Source organism: Ylistrum balloti, unplaced genomic scaffold, assembly GCF_031769215.1.
Source record: "Ylistrum balloti isolate Yb309-2 unplaced genomic scaffold, AGI_CSIRO_Ybal_v1 Utg370528, whole genome shotgun sequence".
Lineage (NCBI taxonomy): Eukaryota > Metazoa > Mollusca > Bivalvia > Pectinida > Pectinidae > Ylistrum > Ylistrum balloti.
The window spans coordinates 231,573-253,868 of NW_026782337.1; the positions used below are offsets into that span (position 1 = coordinate 231,573).

Consider the following 22,296-nt stretch of genomic DNA (forward strand, 5'->3'; position numbering starts at 1 on the left):
AAATTCCTGTCATCCTATCATACCAGTTAACAAACGCAAAACAGAATATTAAAAATATTCCTATGTTTCATGGCCATAGAAAATCATTGTTTTTTTTTAAATTTCCTTTTCAGTATTTTCTGCATGCTTCCTTCCAACCAACTGTAAACCCCTTTATGCCAATTTTGAAGTATGAATAATAAATTCCATCCGTTTACGTCATATTCTCCTTCTCATTATTCTTTTTCTACAAAGGAAACAGGAAAGAATTCTCCATAAATAATTCACAAGTATCCTCTCTTAATTGTTTCTGTTTCACTGATCTAAAGGGAAGTGATATAACTCATGACTGGATCAAATTATCTCCCTTTAATATTTATATGCTGCCCCTGTTACAACACAAAAATCAATTAACTGTGCAGGTATACTCAGTATTACATTTTTATGATTGTTATTGTGAGCAAAACAAAGGATATTTCCTCAAATAAGTTTTGAAAGAAGAGCATATGTTTTTTGTAAATATAATGTATATAAGAAAATGCAAATATATAACGCCATGATGGGACATCACCAAAATCTATCAATTAGGGTTTAGCTTTATAATCAGTTGTTATTTCATGGTATTTTGACTACACAGACTCTTCTAACTAAAGCTATCAAAGCCCCCACAAAGCCTAATTTGTGCCATCTATTTCTGGAAAGGCGGGATGGTATATAATCAGTACTTACTTCTTTTAATGTCATTTTCTGCATATCATACAGTAATTATTCCATTTTATATCACATATTGCATGTCATACAGTACTGAGTCCTTTTAATATCACATAATGGTTGTGATTCAGACAACTGTACCGTTTTAGTATTCTCTCAATTCTAACAAAGAGACTCAACTTTCTGAGAAACAAATATATCAAGCAGTATTTTTTTGCAAGTTAACAAACTTGTTATATACTGAATGAAATCTATTCTGAATATGATGTCCAATGAGAAAGACAAAGAATAAAACATGATGTTAACAGAAACATGACATTAACCAACATATTACATAAGGAGAATTATTTCATGATGGATATCACATCCTGTATACAGGTGAAATATACTTTCTATATTGCATTTGATATTTACCATCTGACATTTTGGCTGAATTCTTCTATCTTCACTGAAAACTGGTAACTTGTTTTTGTCAAATGACAAAATTTATTCCCACGGGACGTGTTTAGATAATCCACATGTTTTTCCTCGAAGATTAAGATCCACACAAATTTGTCAGAGATTGAAATATAATCCACATATGTTTTATTTTACAAATAAATTGTGTAAACTTAAATCCCAGGTAAAAATCCTGATGACTCCAAGCTTTCACACACAGTTTAATCCCCTCTACTTTCTGGTGAATATTGATCAAGTTTTCTTTCCGACATAAAAATCACGCTTTCCTTCGAGCTGGTTGACATTTTAGGTATTTACTCTGTATGTAGTGTTGTGTATATATTGTATATCCCTCAATATTAGGAAACGTCAACCTGGATATTTACCTGTAGAGATCCACTAACGACTATACAGGTACATGTACTTCCAGGTATATAGAATATTTACAGCAATCCTAAATTCCCACCAGTAAATGTTGATCAGTCAGAAATGCTGATAATAAGTTTGAGGTGAAAGAATTTTTTTACCGTACAGTGAAGGTGAGCTTGGACAATAAGAAAAAATCACAGATCACAAAGCAGGTACAAATATCCCTCCAGAAAATTTCTTTGTCAACTAAACTTCCCAACAGTCTGTTCCTTAGAGTCCGGCTACTTGTTAGTGAAGGTGAAATATTGGCTTGTCTTCCAGCCCTTGTGGTTGATACAGCAACACACTCCGTACTGAGATCCCTAACACTAGACAGAGGATCCAGGTTCCACTATGGGAAAGCTAGCTGGTTATAGTACTCTATACAAACTACTATGGCTGCCTCGGCTTGGCCTAGTTTTACAACACAGCTACCCACAGCACCTAATCACAACAACAGGTATAGACACAGGTGATACCTGTCTACCCTTGTAGAGGAAAAACATGGACTCACCCAATAAGGCAATCAAAGCTAACAATTGGTTCACCTAATTGTGCCAGGAGGGATGTTTTAGTTGAACAGTTATGGAAAATTATTGTAGTTATTTTAGACCCAAGTAAGAATGTATTGTGTTGTTGGATAGGTGTTACAATAAGAAAGCTACTCAATGCCAAGGAAATACTGAAGAGTCATGTTTGCTCCTAAGTACAGGTTGTAATGTGAACATCCATAGACAATTTTACCAGTCCATACTGTTAATTTCACTAAAGGCAACTCAATCATTTTACCTGGTAAATATAAATTGGGGCTCCTAAAGGGTAGCTAACTTTCGTGATATTTAATTCTGCTATTTTTCTCTTCAAAGCTGACTTTTATAAACAATTTCTCAAGTTGAATTATATTTCTCTGATTTTTCTTCAACAAAATTTCTAAATAAGGACACGAAAATTTCTCTGTAAAATCTGTGAAAAAAGTTTGAATGGTATCAACAATGACAATTTGAGGCCGCCAAAGGGGCAGAAGATTAACCTGCCTTTAGCAATGTTGTCAGATCAGGTGATTACAACACCTGTCAAATGTTAAAATTGTATGACATGTTGTTATGTAAATCTCTTCAATATCACGCATAAAAATGTCAACAGCTCAGTAACAATAGCTAGGACCTTGAGGCAGAGAAGATTAATTCTACAGCATAATAGTGATCCAATCACAGAAATGGATACCAAAATACAGAATATTCTTCGTTTTTATTTTTTTCCTTCCAGTTTCCTGTATCGTGATGAATATCATTTTCAGCGTAGGGATCAAAGAAAACAGGAAACAAGAGAATATTAACTTTTTGAAGTCTTAACAAAGTTTATCACTTCTTTTGTTAGAATAAAAAAGAAATGTGCTGTATAAATGAAACGGAAATTTACGTGTTAAGATTTTATTTATAGATTTTCTCTTAACAGTTTGACCTTAACAGTGACTACATTTCAGGGACAGACAACTCTATCCTATAATCACACAAATAAATTGATCAATTTTATCCTTAAATTAGATTTTATTATACAAATAAATGTAGAATTTGCTAACTCATCAGATAACATCATCTTATTCAAAGGAACGGAGATCAGAGTGACATGAGATTTCACATTATAGTGTAAATCCTACAGGTCTGATTTAATCTTCCTTCGGGAAAACTTTATACAAACATATTTCATTGTCAGCTGAAGGGAAAGGATGTTTTCAAAAGAAAGAAGAAATTCAAACTCTGAGAAGAAAGACAAATATTAGTGTACATGGTATACTAGGGGAACCTGTCCTGCTTGTTTGTCAGTTTCTTGTATAAATAAGTATTCACACAGTCTGCAAACTAATGTAAGTTTTGGGATTGTGTAAAATATGGACTGACATATTTATATGAATGGTGTCGGCTGATGTCGTTATTGATCTGCAATTTCGATAAGTTTCTGAAAGCGTGATAAATTTGAATCCATTATTTAACACTGGCTGTAGTATAAAATTCAATACAGCTGTATAAAGACACACGATCTTTATAGACTTGGTACACCACACACAATAAACAAGGTGTACATGTATGTCTATGTCAAGAAAAAAGAAAACACACACATAATAAATAAGTTACTATTTACAAGGTAAAGTTATTGTAAATTTGAAATTCAAATATTCAGAAATGAATGAATTCTTTACACATCAATTTTTATTTTTTATTTTTATAAGATGAAAAGGAATTGGATGACATCATTAGACTGTCAATCAATCAGTACCACACAGACTAGTACCACACAGTACCACACAGACTTGGTACAGGTTGGGTTTATACTATAAAATCCAAGGGTTCTCAAATTGTCGTTTACCTTGCATACAACATATAACTGTATTTGTAACATCACCATTAAATCAAACTGCTTATAAATATAAATTTTATTTATTTTACAACAATTGCGAAGTTATGTCAACTTATACTAATCACTCTTGTTGGCCCGGATGTAAGCGTGCAAGGGGTCTTATTGTGGGAGGAAACCGGAGTACCCGCGGAAAACCCACGTGGTCGGGCAGGTGACCCCTTACCTTTTCACATCCGTTCCGGGAATTGAACCCTGGTCGGCTAGGTGAAAGGCGAGTGCTTTAACACTGCGCCACCCGACCACCCTAAGAACTCCTTTTTAAACACCACAGATGTTGAAACGGAATTACAAGAACAAATAAGGTTAAAAACGATCATAATTTTTCGAATTCCCGTATGTCTTTTGTGTAATGAGTAAATTTCTGACAACTGATGATGGAATAAGTTTAATCCTACTGTAACAGTGGTCATTTTATTTCAATGTCTCTTCTTGGGTTTGAACCTGGAACCCCTGACTTACTAGTCTTAAGCTTAATCAATCAACAAAAAGGGTTTTCACTAACAGAGCAGTATTGTTACCTGGGTTACATTCTCTCTAGCCCAGTGGTGTATTACATTTGGTATTTGCAAGGATTACAACACTGAAACCCTTGTCGTCACTGTCCCAAGCTTTCCTGTGATCTGGAATTGACAAATGGCTTGATATCGTTAATGTTAATAGTCAGAAACACAATCCAATCCCACACTAAGCCAGTACCTGACCCAAAACAAGACCTACCATGTACTCTTTGTATTTTCTACAGAGAACACCTTCTAGAATTGTATTGATGTTATTTTTGTAACATGTTTACAGGTGACAGATATGTAACAGTGTACAGCTCCCTTTGTTATAAATGTGTTACCTTGTTTCAGTTTTCTTTACAGCTGTTGAAAGCTTTGTGAGGAAATCATAAATGAAATATGTTTATTTCTTAAACTGATACAATCTACCAATAAGAGATAGGATGGTTAAAAAATCCCTTTATACATGTCTATTATGTGTAACTCCACATAAGGAAAACACTTCTTTCTGTCATCAATTGGGTGTTTTTTTTTTCCTTCCTGTCCTGTCTCCATTACTGTAAAATATCATGGTGTTTTGCTGTTGGTCTCACCTGTGTGCCATGAAACAGGTGTGCCAGACCACATGTCTATCCACCCTTGGGCCAATCAACTGACCCCTACAGGTCATTCTTGACCACTCATTATTTTGTGATGTATAATATTATGGCCCTATATACCTGGAGGGTCAGACTGACTTTTAGGAATGTATGTCTGATTCACCTGTTAGTCAGGTTGGACATAACTTGTGTACACAGACTGACCATTAAGTATGTCCACATTAACTACATCACTTAATGACAGAAATCTTTTAATTTGCCATTGGAAAAATGAAAATGTCACTTGATTGTGTTAATTGCCTAAAACACTTTCAAATGAAAAATATTCAAATGAACCATCTATATACAAAAAAAACCCTGTCTACTGGTACTTAACAAATACCTGTCTGTGAAGGTCACCTGAATATCACAATTCCTCTCGAAAAAGGCCATCTTCTAAGAATACCTTTATTTACCAAATACCTGTCTATAAAGGTCACATGTACAATACAATACCTGTCTATAAAGGCCCCCTGTATGGAACACATATCTGTCATAAAGCCCACAGGTTTCGAGTCCCAATGCAAAATCATCCTTAATATAAAGGTTACCTGTCGTAAAGACCACAGGCACTTTTTTTCCTGCTCAAACGCGTGGCCCTAATGGACAGGTTTGCATATTTATCAAGTCTGGGTCAAAATGGAGTTTTAAAAACCTGACTCTTAAATCTCAATTTTTTCCCTACACAAACAATAGCTGTATATTTATAAGATCAGGAATTCATATCACCATGGAAATATGTCAACTTCCATTAAAATGTGTAAATGGAGCTATTACTGTGATTTCCGGTTGAACGAGCAGGGAGTTGACATGGCTTGGTGATAAACTGAATCCATTAAACTCCTCCTAATATCCTCTTAATATTTCTAAACACAGAATTTGGAGGGCTCGTAAATATGTAACCATGCTTTCCCAGGCTTTAAAAATCTGCACACAATACCTTTTCCTACCTAAAAACAAGAATAGTCCGAGATAATTATTCCTGAAGGGAGATTCCATTAACAAAATGCAGGTATAATAGTCATCTGTTATTTTCCATAACAGAATCACTCATGTATAAAAAAAAGGGATAAAAATCTGATTTGTCACAAAGTTATGTATACGTTGTAAGGTAAGGCCAGAGGGTGAACTACTGTCCTGTAAAAAATAATCTTTTACAAATATAGAGCCATGTAGATCAACAAGACCAACAACGAGACCGACAACGAGACCAACAATGAGACCAACAACGAGACCGACAACGAGACCGACAACGAGACCAACAACGAGACCGACAACGAGACCGACAACGAGACCAACAACGAGACCGACAACGAGACCAACAATGAGACCTTCATATAAAACTATTAAATTTCCCTGGCAACACTTTTGCACATTAAGTTTTTGATTAATATGTAAAACTGAATTATCAAATTTAATGGAAGTGACTTAAAGGTTAACCATATAATGTTGCTACTCCTTTAAAAAGAACAAAAAATAAAAAACCACTTTTTTCTCCCTTTTTCCTCTCTCTACAAGATGCAACTTTTAAGGCAAAATGGCTAGAGAGAGATTATAGTACTAGCCCTATAAACCATGAGAGGTCTATTTCTATAAATGATCTTACTGAAATGTCATTTTCTACACAAAAGATATCTAAAAGGCAGGAGAAACAGTTATATAACATGTGGGAAAAAAACTACCACCGAAAACATTGCCTCGAAACTTTTGTTAAAAAGTTTGAAACATGGTCACCCTGCATCACATGTAATCGTAGTATCACGTAGAATCAGGTGTAATTGTAGAGTTACTGAGAATTGACAGTAATTGTAGGTTTTGTATGTAAAAACAAGAAAGTATTCTAAATTACAGGAGTAAAGTGAAGGGATAAATTAAAGTCAGAAACACGGTCTGACTGTTACAGAGGTAATAACAGGTTTAGGTCATGGTAGGGAACCAGCGCTTGTGGGAACTCTTCAAGTTAGGACCAAATTGCTGGAGAAAAACGTGTGATAATTCAAACATTTACTTATTTAAAACTTCACAATCCCATGAACAGTGAAAATCTGAAAATGAAACATTTTAAACAAGACCCAAGGTGTGATAATTGAATGTCATAATGGATGTCAGGAATTTAATTTAAGTCCATTATGTCTTAAATAAGTCTGGATGCTTTGTTCAGGTAAAGTCTCACACACTGTCCTTAGACAGAGAGGTGTGAAAAACAGTGACATTTGAAAACAAGAGACAGGATATGCTGCTGATTAGGACAAAATCTAAGAATGGAAAATAAAGGACAACAAGAGAGTTATGGTTCTTGTGCACTGCCCTCCTACTCACTGAGACCTATCTACCTTGGAAGTTTCATGTTAATACTTCTTATAGTTTTAGTGTAATACTCCAGATAAAATTTAAAAATGAAAAATAACAAAGGGCAATAACTCTTTAAATATGCAAAAGAGAGTGATGGTTCTTGTGCACAGCACTTCTTCTTGTTGAGATTTATCTAACTATGAAGTTTTATGTTGATACCTCTTATAGCTTTTGTTATGTTCTGGACAGAATATATGATGGACAGATGGACAAAGTGGCAAACTATCTGCTCTCCCTTCGTGGAGCATAAATATGATTACACCACAGAACTACAAACATGGGGCTTAATTACAAACAATTTGGTCATAATATCAAGCTAAGAAGGCTAAAATGATTTATATCAGGTAGGTTATATCAGGTTATGTCAGATGCGGGGGTTAAGGCTTTGGCTATTATGAATGGTCACAAAGATTAAGACTGACATATATATGTAAATGCTTTTCTCTGTGAGAAACACTTGTATAGTAAGTCAAGCTGAATAATCTGTCTGACAATGACAAATATAACATCCATGATTGACATAGATTTATTTTCAGATTATGTAAATCGTACTTTTTCATGGTGATAGAAATCACAAACCTTTTCTAGTCGAGACATAAAATGTCCGATTTCCTGGTTTCATTTTGAAGTATTCAGAATAAGAATATTTTTCTTTTCAATGTCAGATTCCATGACACAATAGGATTTTTAAAGAAAAACGGTTTTACATATTTTATCGGTGAATTTGCCTTATTGAAAAAAAATTATGCTTAACAACAAGTTCAAATGCTGACTCCCTCCTCCCGCCTTGAAAGTGAACAAAAAAGTTCTGTTTGGAAATGCATACAGGTATTGTTAAAGAGAAAAGTTTGCATGTGGAAAATAACCCCTCTCCGATGAGGTGGTCTGTAGCCAGCTGGTATAGCTATACTTGTCAGTTATGTGTTGTGTTTCTGCACTAATCTCACGCCCCAAACAGCCTGTCTAGAGCCCCCTTATGTATGCTGTGTTACATGTGTTTTTTTTTAGAAGCAAAGGTGTAATACAATATTACATATGTTGGACTTCGTCTACCACAGTTGCCTAGCAACCATTTCTGTAAGAGTACACTGGGGCAGAGAAAAGGATACTACATAGTATTATGATAAGAAAATTTAATCTTGATGAAGAAGGAAATGAGGATATTTTTTGGGGAAAAAAAGAAAAATGATTTCTAGTTTTAAAATTTTATATCAAATATGAATTAGTAAATAAATTCATTCAATAATTGAAGACCAAAATTTAAGGAAGATAACAGGAGTTATGCCCCTTCCATTATGTTTTACATTATTTTCTATTCTACAAAAGTTATGTCCCTTTAACCACATCACACAGAGATATACTGTTGGCCTTTCAGGATTATCCCCCTTACATGTACCAAGCGATACAGTAAGATTCGTTAGCTAACACAATTAAAAACAAGAAAGCAATGTCATTTAAAACTGAATCGTAACACAACACTTCAGCAAACTACGAACCAGGAAGAATTTCTGGACAGCGTTGCCCTGCAATATCCAGTTCACAAGCTTCAATAGAAATATCGTACACCTTTAATTTGAATAAAATAAAGTTTGTGAATTGAAACCTTGAAAGATCAAGTGTCCAATTTTTTAATTAACTTATTTTGATTTACGCTTTGTTTTGAAAATTTGATACAAATTTTCTGCTATTTCGTATATACTGAATGCAATATATTTACACATTATACTGCTCTACTATATATGTTGAAAATTCACCCTGGGTAGATTTTTTTCTCCTTGCGAATGACTTCTTTCATTGCTCAGTGATATTTTAACCAAACAACACATAGCATGTATGTTTACCTTTATAATCATGCTTTCGGCCATGATTAATTTTCGGCCTGTTGGCAAAACGGCAAATGGCAAATGTTAAATGTTCATCAACAACAAGTTGCCCAGGTCCTTGATTACAACAACATGTTTCCCAGGTCCTTGATTATAGTATACAAATATACATCTAAATACAGATTTTTCCAGTATTGTGCTGCAACTATTTACATAGTGTGAAATATAATAATATGAATTTGTTGAATTAAAAATACTTACGGATTTCTGCAGTCACGTGAGCACCACACACTTCCTGCCGAGAACGCAGACACAGCGAAACATTTAGTTTATTAATACCATCCTCTAGCACTGAATAGGATTTCTGCGAAGCGTCAAAGCAATCCACACTATTTAAAATAACTGTTGACCATGTTGTGCCGCCATTGCGACTGACTTTAATACGAACACAGAAAGTAATATTAATGTCGATATCCAACGTCAATTTCTTGTCTTCGCTTTTATATACCGGCACTGTTTTTATCACTGGGAAAGTCAGCTCTGGAAAAGAAACAGAAAAATATTGTGGAATAATGATTTTAAAGTGTGACTTGAGAAGGTGACAAATGGCTACTAGCATACTGACCAACAATTCAAATTGAACTTCATTATTTTTCATGGAATATTCTACAATAAAATTTGTTCAAGTTCATTATCAACCCTCCTGAAATAATATTTAAAGTCTGATAATAAAAAAATCCAGCATAATTGCTAATAAAATATAATCTTCATAACTTAAAAAATTTAAAAATTCATAAATTTTTTAAAAAGTTAATACTTACTTTGAGTGGTAACTTTAATAGACTCCGAATGATTTCCCTGTCCAAGCTTATTCACACCATAAACTTTAAAGTCGTATGTTGTATCCGGCATTAAACCTGTTACATTGTACTCATCTGCTGTCGATACATCGACATCGTTAGCACCATGTGATGAGTGGGGTAGACTCGTGTAGCGAATATAAAATGTCTGGGACTCTCCCCCGTTAAATCCGGGAATCCAACGGAGATAAACAGATTCCCATGTTTTGGAGGACACAGTGAGGCCTATAGGGGCCTCTGGTTTGTCTGAAAATTCAACAGGAAAATAAAAATGAAAACCGAAATGAAATTCAGAACTTGGTGCGACATATTTATATATCAAGCAAATTTGCAATAACATAAGAGAATGGAATAATTTTCCAGGTAAAAATTAAATAATAATAAATAAATTTGGTACTGTAAAATTAGTAATTTTTGAGGAGGATTAATTTCAGTTGATCTCATGAATAATTTTTAGCCATAAATTCATATGACTATGAACTGTTAAATTAGTGTATTTATTGAGATATGAATATCCATGATATTAAGCATCCACCTAGTGGCAAGTTTTTGAAATATCTGGAAAAAAAAATCACCAAAAGAGAAGATTTCACAGTATGCATAAAGTAAATCAATAAAAACAAACATCCCCTGCTTTCCAGATTTTTCTCGCATGTGGAAAATAACACAAGATACACAGTAAATCTTCTTACTTTTCACAGCCAGCGTAATTACTTTGACAGCAGTTCCAAGATCACTAAGCACTCTACATTGGTAATCTCCAAAATCTACGTTCTGGACATCAGCGATCTGTAAAATGTTTGTTGCCTTTGAAACACTAATATTAACTGTGGGTTCTTGGTTAAATCTTCCACCCAGAGGTAAGAGTGATTCCCCTTTGTACCACTGAAATTGTGGGATGGGGTATCCTTGGACCATACATGATAGTCTGGCAGTGTCATTTGCTGTTGCTGCCACTTTCTCGTCCTCATCAGTCTGTGGTGGAACTGTTAAGTGAAAATTAAATTTTTTTAAAAAATGTACACTCATTTTCTAGAAATCTTATCCAATATGTACATTAAGAAATAGGACAAGTCCAGAATCGAAAAAAAGAAAAAAAAAAAAAAAAAAAAAAAAAAAAGAAGAAAAGAAAAAAAAATTTGCAATACCTTAGGCTTGATGAAAGGTATAAAACAGAAGGTGACAGATAAGTGACAACATCTTTTCAGGTTTAACTGTTCTCTTTACAATTAAATGCATTAAAAATTTGTTTTTTTTTGTTTGTTTATCATTTGATTTCAATTGTAGAACACTGAATGTATGCATAATAATTGAATTAATGTTTTTGTTTTTCTTGTTTTTTCCGCTAGATGTTGCTTTCCTTACGGTTTCACAATGATTGATAATTATTACACGATATCAGCAGTTCAAATGTAAATCATAAACAAAAATGAGACTTTTGTAAACTATTACCTGATTTGTATAGTGCTACAACCCCAACCCACTAAACCAGGTCAAACTAAGGTCACGACCTTTGATACTTACAGAAGATGAGAAGCTCTTTAGTGTGACTCTGTTGTGTCCCGGTGGCGTTTGATAAAGCCAGACATGTGTAGTTCCCAATGTCCTGTAACAGTAGTGTCCCGCGAGACGAGGCACGGCCAGGACCTACGAAAAAACCAATCACTTCTTATTACATAAACTCTACTTTTTGATACGAAGTCCAGATTTCTTTTCAACAGCAAAATTTTCTTTTACGTTCTTTATCACATGAATTAAAAATATTTTCCAAATTCTGAAATACTTCACTAGATAAAAGGTGGCTGTATAATCATTTATATCTAATAGGAAAAATTTACACTGAAACATTGAAATATTGTTAACATTCACAACAGATCTCACAAAAGTTTGGTAATGCCTTCTTTGATCTGAAATTTCACTAATATATCAATATCATAATTATATCTTCAATCAAGCTAATTCCGTCATAAAAGAAATCAAAAGATGTTATAAAAATTTCAAGATGGTAATTTAGAAATGACCTATTTTTCACCATTTACTATAAGGAAATGAATTTTTTACCTTGGAAAGAGACGCGACTGGTGACAACATATCGATAGCTGCCCTCAAGACTGACAGAGGTGGATACAGTGTAAAAATCACTGTTTTGGTCGAACCTTACACCGTCTTTAAACCAAACGACATTGGGCTGAGGTCGACCTTGAACCATACACTGTAAAGTAATGCCTGTGTTGTTGTGGTAGATTGTCTCCCTTGGATTGGGCAGCACCTTGAATGAAACTGGCTCTGGAAAAATACAACACATGTAAGTATAGCTGCAGTTTTCTATATTGTTAGAAAACATTAAACGACTGAAAATTTCAAATTTATAGTTATAAAATGAACAAAAATATTTAATTTTAAAGTTTAAAAGCAATTTTAGAAATTGAAGCAATAACTTTGCTCAAGAATACTGATAAAAGATAAGATCTGTATTTATTGTGTGTTGTTTGTTCACTGTTTGTTGTTTGTTTGTTCACTGTTTGCGGGGTTCATCATCTAATGAACATAATTCTAAAAAAAGGAGGATTTCGATTTTTGTATTCATGCTATTAAAAGCATACACCCATGAACATTAATAAAACTTAAAATTTGGAAAAACTGCAATCCATTCTAAAAACTGAATTTTATTTTTCTGATAATCATTTTGCTGTAGAAGTTAATTACTCAATAATACACACTTACCGTAAATATCCACTTGGATGATACTGGATCCCCCGGACCCGATGATGTTGGTCGCTGCACAGGAGTAGTTGCCTATATAGTTCAGGGAAACTTGAGGGATCTCCAGGTCAGCCGTGGTCTGAGCAAGTTTTGAATTTGTTTCCACGCGTCTCCATTCAAACTCTGGGGGTGGATAACCTGCCAACAAAGCCATTTTTAAACCTTTCTGTTTAAAGGTTTATTAGTCAGTAGCTAGACTAAATAGCAGAAGTGGTGTTCAGATATTATTTCCAGTTAAGTAAGTAAAAGGAGATAAATTACTTGTCTAAATTGATAAATATTATGTTGGTGACACAGGTGAAGGGAGGTAACTCTAGCCTATCCGATATTAAAACTTCAGACCTAAAGAGATCTGGCTCAAAGATCATTAGAGTTTAGAGGTCATATGTCAAAGCAGCCACCTGTCTTCTGAGGTGACTATAATAGTGGTCACATGTCTACCTGTCTAATGAGACGACATGACTACCTGTCTGTAGTGGTGTTAGAGAAATCACTTTTGAATGAAGAGTGTGATCTCTACATCTTAAATCAGCAGTGAACAAGTTTTGTTTACCTGGGTCATTGACGGAACATCGCAGTGAGAGTTTTTCACCAGCGTTTACAGGGCTGTATGGGGATATAAAGGCATCACCGGGCTTATCTGTAACAATCATAACACATACTATTAATTCATATTCATGGTTTTTAGGAAAATTACACGGATTGATATTTCCTGATAAATCTTCTTCTAATTTCAACATTTCATGGACTAGGTGAACCCACAAGATGAAGTTGTGGGATTTTTTTTTATAAAACAAGCAACATTTTGTGCCTTGCTATAGGCAAGATATCTTATTATCTTTGTTCTTTTTTAAAAAAAACCATTTCTGTTCATTTTTCTGGTACATTAATCATTCACCCCTAGTTAAGCTATTGGTACTGATACATAACATCTAACCAATCACAGAAAGCCTTACATTGCACATATAGGTAGGAATATCCTCGCCGCTCCTCCTCTCGGGCGACCTGATTGGACAGCTGTAGGCGATTCCTTGCGATACAGGAGTAGTTGCCCATTTGGCTTACATTGATGTTAGTCAAGTTAAGATCTCTTCCACTTGATCCCATGCTGCTGTCGATCTTGAGCCACTGAATGGAGGTCACGGGCGGATTGGCATCCACGTTACATCTCATACTTATGTCGTCAGATTTACGCGTAATATATTCAGGTGGTACGGAGATGATCGGTGCATCTGTAAACAAATTTCAGTGTTCAAGAATTACCTTATCATTGTTAAAGTTACTATGCTCAATAATCAATGATAAATCTACATATGTGTCCCGAGTCCTGTTCTCATAGAATTTTGATAGACTCATGGAATTTCTGGAAAAAGTTAAATTTTACATTGTTGGGCCCATTCTTTCAAAATTCTAAAAAAAAATTTCAGAGCATGTCTTATCTTAATTAAATGTTGATAAAGTTACATATTGTATAAAACTATGATAAATACGTACACATGACAGTCAGTTGTGTAGATAAAACTTTGGTGTTAATACTATTGGTTGCTGTACAAGAATATTCTCCTGTGTCAGATTTCTGGGCACTTTGGAATGCATGTGTAAGGCTACTACCTGTAAAATCAGATGTTAAAAACAACAGTTAAACAATAATAATGTAAATCTTATGTTAGGATTAATATTCTAATAAAAAAAAAAAGAAATAAAAAAGATCAAACGTTCTACCAAAACAAACACATATCGTACCCTTGCTACAATATGAGGAGTGCACGATATGAGGTGGCATCATGTGGCTTTACACATATTTTAGCCTTCATTGTAAAATAACATTAAATTTTTTACAATCAAATTTTCTGGGAGAGAGAAAAACAAAACTGAAGTAAACATTTTATGAACTATCAATACAAACAAGAATTAAAGATAGGACCAAATCTTTTTCTGATGTCCATCTTTTATAAAACATGTATGTATTAATTTCTTGTTATAAACTAGGTGTGGGTGTTTTTGATCCCCACCTAGGACCAAATGTCTTCTCATGTAAAATTTGTTGTTCATGCTTGAAACTCTTATGTTTCAAGTTCGTCGTTTATATATTAATAAACGGCCAATTTCAATCAAATCTGAATCTTACCTGCTCCAGTGCGTATTGGTGACGACCCCTTACGCCAGACGATGGAGGTTGCAGATGGATTTGCATTGACAAGACATTCCATGTTAAAAGATGTACCAAGTAATATGTTAAATGGAGGGTAGGCGGGTGGAAATGAAATGATTGGGGCATCTGTAAATAAACAAGATAAATAAAAGTTAAAGAAACAGGTAAACAATATCTGCGTGATGAAGTTATCTTCAGCACATATATAGTAAAACAATGTTCTAAATTTGATGTGACAAAAGTAGTTAATTGTATAGAATGTCCTGTCAAATACTCACTTATAATTTTGCTTGATTAAGACTCATGCTTGAAAGACAAGTTGATGAATATCAAGTTTTTTTGGTCAAGAAACATTCGGATGTGGCAAAACAATTTCATTAACCTTTCCTGTTATATACAGAGTGATTCTTAGTCTAACAAGCGTGAAAATCAATATTTATCTTGGATATTTTACATGTGAACCTTGAATTTTGTTGGAGGGTATACACAATTTATATTTCAAAATCAAAGCTTAATAAAAATTTAACAGGCAAAAAGTAAAGAATTTAAGAATGAAAAAAAATCTTCAATGTCACTTTCTGGTGACATCTTGTTGGTAAATCGTATTTAGATCAGCTCCATGGCAAGCTACAAATGTAAAATACCATCAAATATGACTGATTCTGAAATGTCTACTAAGCACTTTGTGACATTTAATTAATTCATTTTTTAAACAGGATATCACTAGAGGCCGTGACTTAATGGAAGATGTCTAGTTTCCAATTTGGTCTTTATTAATTTTATTTTTAGCGTTAGTTTTGTCAGAGACAATCACATGCTGATATTTCACATTTAACATTTTTCAAAAATATTAATTTTGTCACATATTTATTTGATTTCATGTATTTTAATATTATATCTAGTTGATGTAAATATGAATAATTCTTATTCAAAACTTTAAACTTAGTTGGGATAACTTATTTTCTCTGTTTGATACAAGTCTCACAAAATAATGGAAATTGCGTGTTTTTTAAAGTTACCTCCCCTTGACCATAAATTCAAGACCAAGCATAGATTATCTCCCTTAGAACACAAAATGTTCAATGGAGCACAAGGGCTTGAAGAAAGATCCACAATATCACTGTTTCCAAAGGTAATCATTCAGATGTGTCTTGCTTTACCATATAAACATACGATTTTGTAGGATCACAACTTGTAGTCTCTTTAGTACAGGTTTTGTATGTCCTGATTTTCAGTTTATAGTATTTGTTTTGATCTACAAAAATCACTTCCTTTGCTTTGCAAAATGAATATAAACATATCTCTCATATTTAAATAGAAAATGTTCAATACTTACAAAAAACTGAGAAGACATGGGTAGAGGAAAGTGTACTAGCTGCATTTAAACTGTTGAAAACTTCACACATATATTCGGCTCCATTGTCCCTAGGTTGTAGAGCTATCACAATTTGACTAGAAGATTGAACTTTGGTCTGAATGTTCTCAGTTAGAATAGCACTAGATGGAACATCCTCTTTAATTCCATCAATTCTTCGCGTCCAGCGAAACGTTGGGGCGGGATTAGCACCAGATGAGTTACATGTTAGTGAAACATAGTCCCCTTCATTTAAATCGGGTCGTGTATCATTGACAAACAAACTTGGAGCACCAGGGGGCACTGAAAACATGAACAAATATATAAATATTACTAAGATGAATTACATATCAAAGAAATATGTATCTAACAAAATAAATAAGTAGATGTTTCCTAGCAACATCAAAGCCTGTAGCAGTAACAATAGTTTGAAACTCTTCAGTTGTAAAACAGGTACTTTTGGTAGACATGTTTTTTCTGTGACATCTTTCCAAAATTCCCACTGGAGTTAGGAAAGGCACCCCATTGCAATTTTGGTAATATATTATGTACTATTTCGTGAAAATTATGATTCAAATTTTTAAAAATAGTCATAATTTTATATAAAAAAATGATCATGAGGAAATCTTAACTTTACCTGCATACTGTTATTATACAACTACACACCAAATTACAGTTTTTGACAACTACACACCAAATTACAGTTTTTGACAACTACACACCAAATAACAGCTTTTGACAACTACACACAAAATTACACTTTTTGACAACTACACACAAAATTACACTTTTTGACAACTACACACCAAAATACAATCTATATCTCTCTCTGTTGTTGAGTGGAAACAAAATTATGACAGAATGACAAACAAGGCAACTTGTCTGACCATGAATAGTGGGGAATACAAAAAAATATTACGAAGAAAACATAAAACATTTGAATACACCATAATATCTACTCGATGTGATATCAATGGAATTAACCTGATTACTTTTACTACAGAATTATAAAGTATTAAACAGTGCTGAAAAAAATTCCTATCCATGTTAATAACTTCATAATAAATTCAATTTGTAAAAAAACATTTGAGATATGTCAACCAATATTTATAGAGTTGCAAGTCACATGTCATGAAATAGACTTATTTATAAAATGTTTGAAAGACTGTCTTAATCCATTTTGATTGAAGGGGGCAAAAATATCCCTGGGTGAATATTTAAGAAGGTAAAGGCAACTCTGGGAGAATATTATTGGGAATATAGCAGTGAAGATATCCCTGTTAATGAAATTCGCCTTGAAAGGTGGAAATTTTGTCATAAAACTGAAATATACAAATAGTGTGAGATCATAACTACATATGAAAGAAAAGAGATCTTACTTACCAAGTACATTGAGATAGGCACGGCCACTCGTAAAGTTCTGAACTGTACATGAAAATTCTCCATCGTCTGACGTGGTTACGTTTACAATTTTAAGGTTAAATTCTCCCGTAATACTGTAACGTGCTTGATAAGCTTGACTTATCACTTGGCTATTTACAGATATTGTTGTATCTTTGTTCCATGTAATGATTCTATTACCACCATCATTGACCTCACACATCAGTGTCGCTGCCTGGTTAACCCGGACCGACACATCCGAAGGCTCGGTCTTCCATGATATGCAAGTCACACCTGCAATAAAATTAAAAAAAAAAAAAGTTTCATCTTTATTTCAATAAATGTTATGCAATTAACTTTAAAAACATATGTGACATTACAGTATTCTTATCTCCAGTTAAAATGAGTTCTGTTCAAATAAAACATATTTTAGGAGTGGTAATTTTGTCTCGGATCATGCGGAAATAGATTGTTAAACAGAATAAATGTTGCAACTAATTTGTTCTTATTTTCTTGCCCTTTCATTTCATGTTTTCTGTAATTTTGGGAGTATTCTTAGCCCACTACCTATATACCACATATCAACCATAGTCAATGACAAACAATATTATCAGACGTCCCTGGCCTAAGTAGTCCTGCATCAATTGCCTTCATTTTTGTCCAGGGGAGGTAACTCTCCATCAATTCACAGACAACGTAAGTATAGGTAATATGTACTATTTATATTATGAGTAACTTACACTTATCATAGAATTAGTGAGAATTTAAACATGTAGTTTGTAATTTTTTCTTTAGATTTCAAAAAAATTAACAAAGTGATTTTTAAAAGTTCACGATCAACATGATATTAAAATTCATATTTGTGAAGAGTTTTCCAGCTTCAGATCTCGACTAGCTCAAAAGCCCTCACAAACTTTAAGACTTAGAATCAGACATATTCAAAGGTTCAAAACATTGCACCTCGTATTTACTTTATAAAATTCAAATTCCTGCAGATGAGAGTCAGTTGAGTGGATAACTTTGGTGAAGTTTTGTTTCCCACAATCAGCTATTAAACCCTCCCCAGATCAGTTTGTCTATGAGATAATAAGACTATATTCGGCCCTACAACAGGATATTGGGACTACACACACTGATAGTGATACTTATCAGCCCAACTCAACATTTTCATCCTTAGGTAATCCTCAAAACTGTTGATATTTAACACATTTTCTCCAAAGTATTGTTAGCTTTTTACAATTCACCACTAGTTACATAACTTCAAACATATCTATTCTTATCACTTAAAACGTTATCTTTTGTCAAGATATTTTATCGTAATGCTTCAAAAATAAAATATTATATATAATTTTGGATTATAAACTTCTGTCTTAGTTTTTATATTTTCACTATTTTCATATCTGTTGAAGCTGTAAAAATACTGTGAAAATCAAAATGAATTTCAAAAACTCCTTAATGGTTCATTTCAAAACCACTTGGAAAAATATTTCTTTGTTATATGAACAAATGACGAGATTATTAAAATACAAACTTTCAGAAAGAAGATTTAAATATTACAGTGACTAATACTGAGATACCAGCACCCAGGCATACTAAACAGAATGCACTGGTAGATGGTTTTAATGCACCACATGCAATGAATCTGTGATTATACATAATTTATTGGTCTTCATGTACGATAATCTACTGAGACTTCAGTCATGTCCAACCTCTATTGGACACAAGGGACACCTATCTACCTAACTTTGTCATGTCCAACCTCTACTGGACACATGAGGACGCCTATCTACCTAACTCTGTCATGTTCAACCTCTACTGGACACATGAGGCACCTATCTACCTAACTCTGTCATGTCCAACCTCTACTGGACACATGAGGCACCTATCTACCTAACTCTGTCATGTCCAACCTCTACTGGATACATGAGGCACCTATCTACCTAACTCTGTCATGTCCAACCTCTACTGGACACATGAGATACCTAACTACCTAACTCTGTCATGTCCAACCTCTACTGGACACATGAGACACCTATCTACCTAACTCTGTCATGTCCAACCTCTATTGGACACATGAGGCACCTATCTACCTAACTCTGTCATGTCCAACCTCTACTGGACACAAGGGACACCTATCTACCTAACTCTGTCATGTCCAACCTCTACTGGACACATGAGGCACCTATCTACCTAACTCTGTCATGTCCAACCTCTACTGGACACATGAGACACCTATCTACCTAACTCTGTCATGTCCAACCTCTATTGGACACATTATTACCGTATGAGCGGTTGTTATGTCATATAATAGTAAATATTTAGTTATCTTTATAGGATTTTTTCCAGTGAGTCCTCTAAAGCATTTCCAAAATTACTAAGATATATTTTGGGATGCCAAAATCTGACCCGAGTTCCACATGACCCGGATATCTGAGTCCCAAAAATCACTAAATATTACAGCAATAACATATGATTTAGACATGTTGACTTACCTGGAATGACCACTAGGCTAAGACATAGCGTGTTGACTTACCTGGAATGACCACTAGGCTAAGACATAGCGTGTTGACTTACCTGGAATGACCACTAGGCTAAGACATAGCGTGTTGACTTACCTCAGATGACCACTAGACTAAGACCTTTTGTGTTGACTTTCCTGGGATGACCACTAGACTAAGACTCAGCGTGTAGACTTACCTGGGATGACCACTAGACTGAAACTTAGCGTGTTGACTTACCTGGGATGACCACTAGACTAAGACTCAGCATGTAGACTTACCTGGGATGACCACTAGACTGAGACTTAGCGTGTTGACTTACCTGGGATGACCACTAGACTAAGACTTAGCGCGTTGACTTACCTGGGATGACCACTAGACTAAGACTTAGCATGTTGACTTACCTGGGATGACCACTAGACTAAGACATAGCGCGTTGACTTACCTGGGATGACCACTAGACTAAGACATAGCGCGTTGACTTACCTGGGATGACCACTAGACTCAGCGTGTTGACTTACCTGGGATGACCACTAGACTGAGACTTAAGAGTGTTGACTTACCTGGGATGACCACTAGACTGAGACTTAGCGTGTTGACTTACCTGGGATGACCACTAGACTGAGACTTAGTGTGTTGACTTACCTGGGATGACCACTAGACTGAGACTTAGTGTGTTGACTTACCTGGGATGACCACTAGACTAAGACTCAGCGTAAGTATGACGTGTATTCCACATGACATCTCCTTGCCTGTCACAAACAACGGGGAGATATAAAAGGCTTCATGTAACTTCCTCAATCCACCGAAAATAATCCAGTCCACCTACGATTGATATGGACAGCTGGTATAATCCAAACTCGTACGAATATTTCACTGTATTAGAATCCACATACTAATGAAACATCCACATCTGAATCACATAATTCCCTCCAAAATCACAATATCCTCGACAACAGTTTTTAAGCAGTAAAAACCCCAATGTTTTTTAGATTAAATCCAAAATCCAATCTGTGTTCTTCAGATCTTCATCTGGAAAAAAAATCAGAAAAAATTACAATTATGATCAAACATGTGTTTAATTTTATCATATTTCTCAACATTCTTTCTACCATCATACACCTGTAATAATTTTTACCCACACTTTGTCGGTCACAAATTTTTTCTATTTTCTGATCAATAAAAAGATTTTTCCAAGTAGAAAATTTTCAATGAATGGCAGCCTTTATCACAAGATCTACGAATTGGTCTAGAATTTTGACCCTGCTTCAAATCCCGGCTTGTTCAAGATCAAAGGGCCAGAAGGAATCGGTGGTTAGACATTTCAGGTACATTTAAAAGTTTATTTATAATTAAATACGCGAGTGATTTTTCAGTCGCTGATATTATCAGTAGTATTATTGTTTATTTCTATATTAAAGACAAGGTAGGTATACTTATTGAAATTACAACAAGTAAGTGAATTCTTTTCAACTTCTGTAATATCAGTTATTTCCAGATCATTATCATGTTAAAAATTGTAAACAAGAAAAAACATGGATAAAAATTTGAAATTCACAGAATGCTTTCGATCATTTTCATCACGTTACACAGAACCAGCTTATAAAGACATTACTTGTAGTGATATATTAGATTTGGCTTGAAATTCTGACAAAAAAAACTTTGAAGGAACATCAAGTTCCTAAATTCATTTTGAAGTATTTTAAGAATGTGTTAAAAAGACATGTAGAAACACTTCAAAGCATGTAACAACCCCCCCCCCCCCCTCCACCTTCCTTGACGGAGTCATTTTGAGACTTGGTTGTCTTGTAGTAGCTGGTGGTTATATCACTGAACAAGATACAGGAGGCCCGTCGCCATCCAGACCATGTGAAGTAAAGTATCTTGCCCAAGGACACAGAAACTACAGGAGCTTTAAAACACCCCCCTCTCCCCCCTGAATCTTCACACCTGAGATTATGTAGACAAATGCTGTACTGACAGAGTTATCAAAATTCCAGAAAACTCTCAGTAACTCGTGATGAA

At 34.4% G+C, this 22,296-nt stretch overlaps 1 protein-coding gene across 1 annotated transcript in view; it reads right to left on the bottom strand.

Annotated features, from left to right (window-relative positions):
- The window catches only part of LOC132555924 (hemicentin-1-like), a 50,690-nt gene extending 29,675 nt beyond the window's left edge, over window positions 1–21,015 (bottom strand). Inside the window, exons 1-13 of the mRNA XM_060220302.1 lie at window positions 20,958–21,015; window positions 17,777–18,067; window positions 16,376–16,696; window positions 15,016–15,165; window positions 14,382–14,498; window positions 13,844–14,119; window positions 13,441–13,527; window positions 12,849–13,025; window positions 12,186–12,410; window positions 11,649–11,771; window positions 10,817–11,110; window positions 10,086–10,370; window positions 9,526–9,804 (exon numbers count right to left, since the gene is read on the bottom strand). Of these exons, the coding sequence (XP_060076285.1) occupies window positions 9,526–9,804; window positions 10,086–10,370; window positions 10,817–11,110; window positions 11,649–11,771; window positions 12,186–12,410; window positions 12,849–13,025; window positions 13,441–13,527; window positions 13,844–14,119; window positions 14,382–14,498; window positions 15,016–15,165; window positions 16,376–16,696; window positions 17,777–18,067; window positions 20,958–21,015 (2,683 nt within the window). The remainder of the gene's footprint in view (window positions 1–9,525; window positions 9,805–10,085; window positions 10,371–10,816; window positions 11,111–11,648; window positions 11,772–12,185; window positions 12,411–12,848; window positions 13,026–13,440; window positions 13,528–13,843; window positions 14,120–14,381; window positions 14,499–15,015; window positions 15,166–16,375; window positions 16,697–17,776; window positions 18,068–20,957) is intronic.
- Between the last annotated feature and the right edge of the window lie 1,281 nt (window positions 21,016–22,296).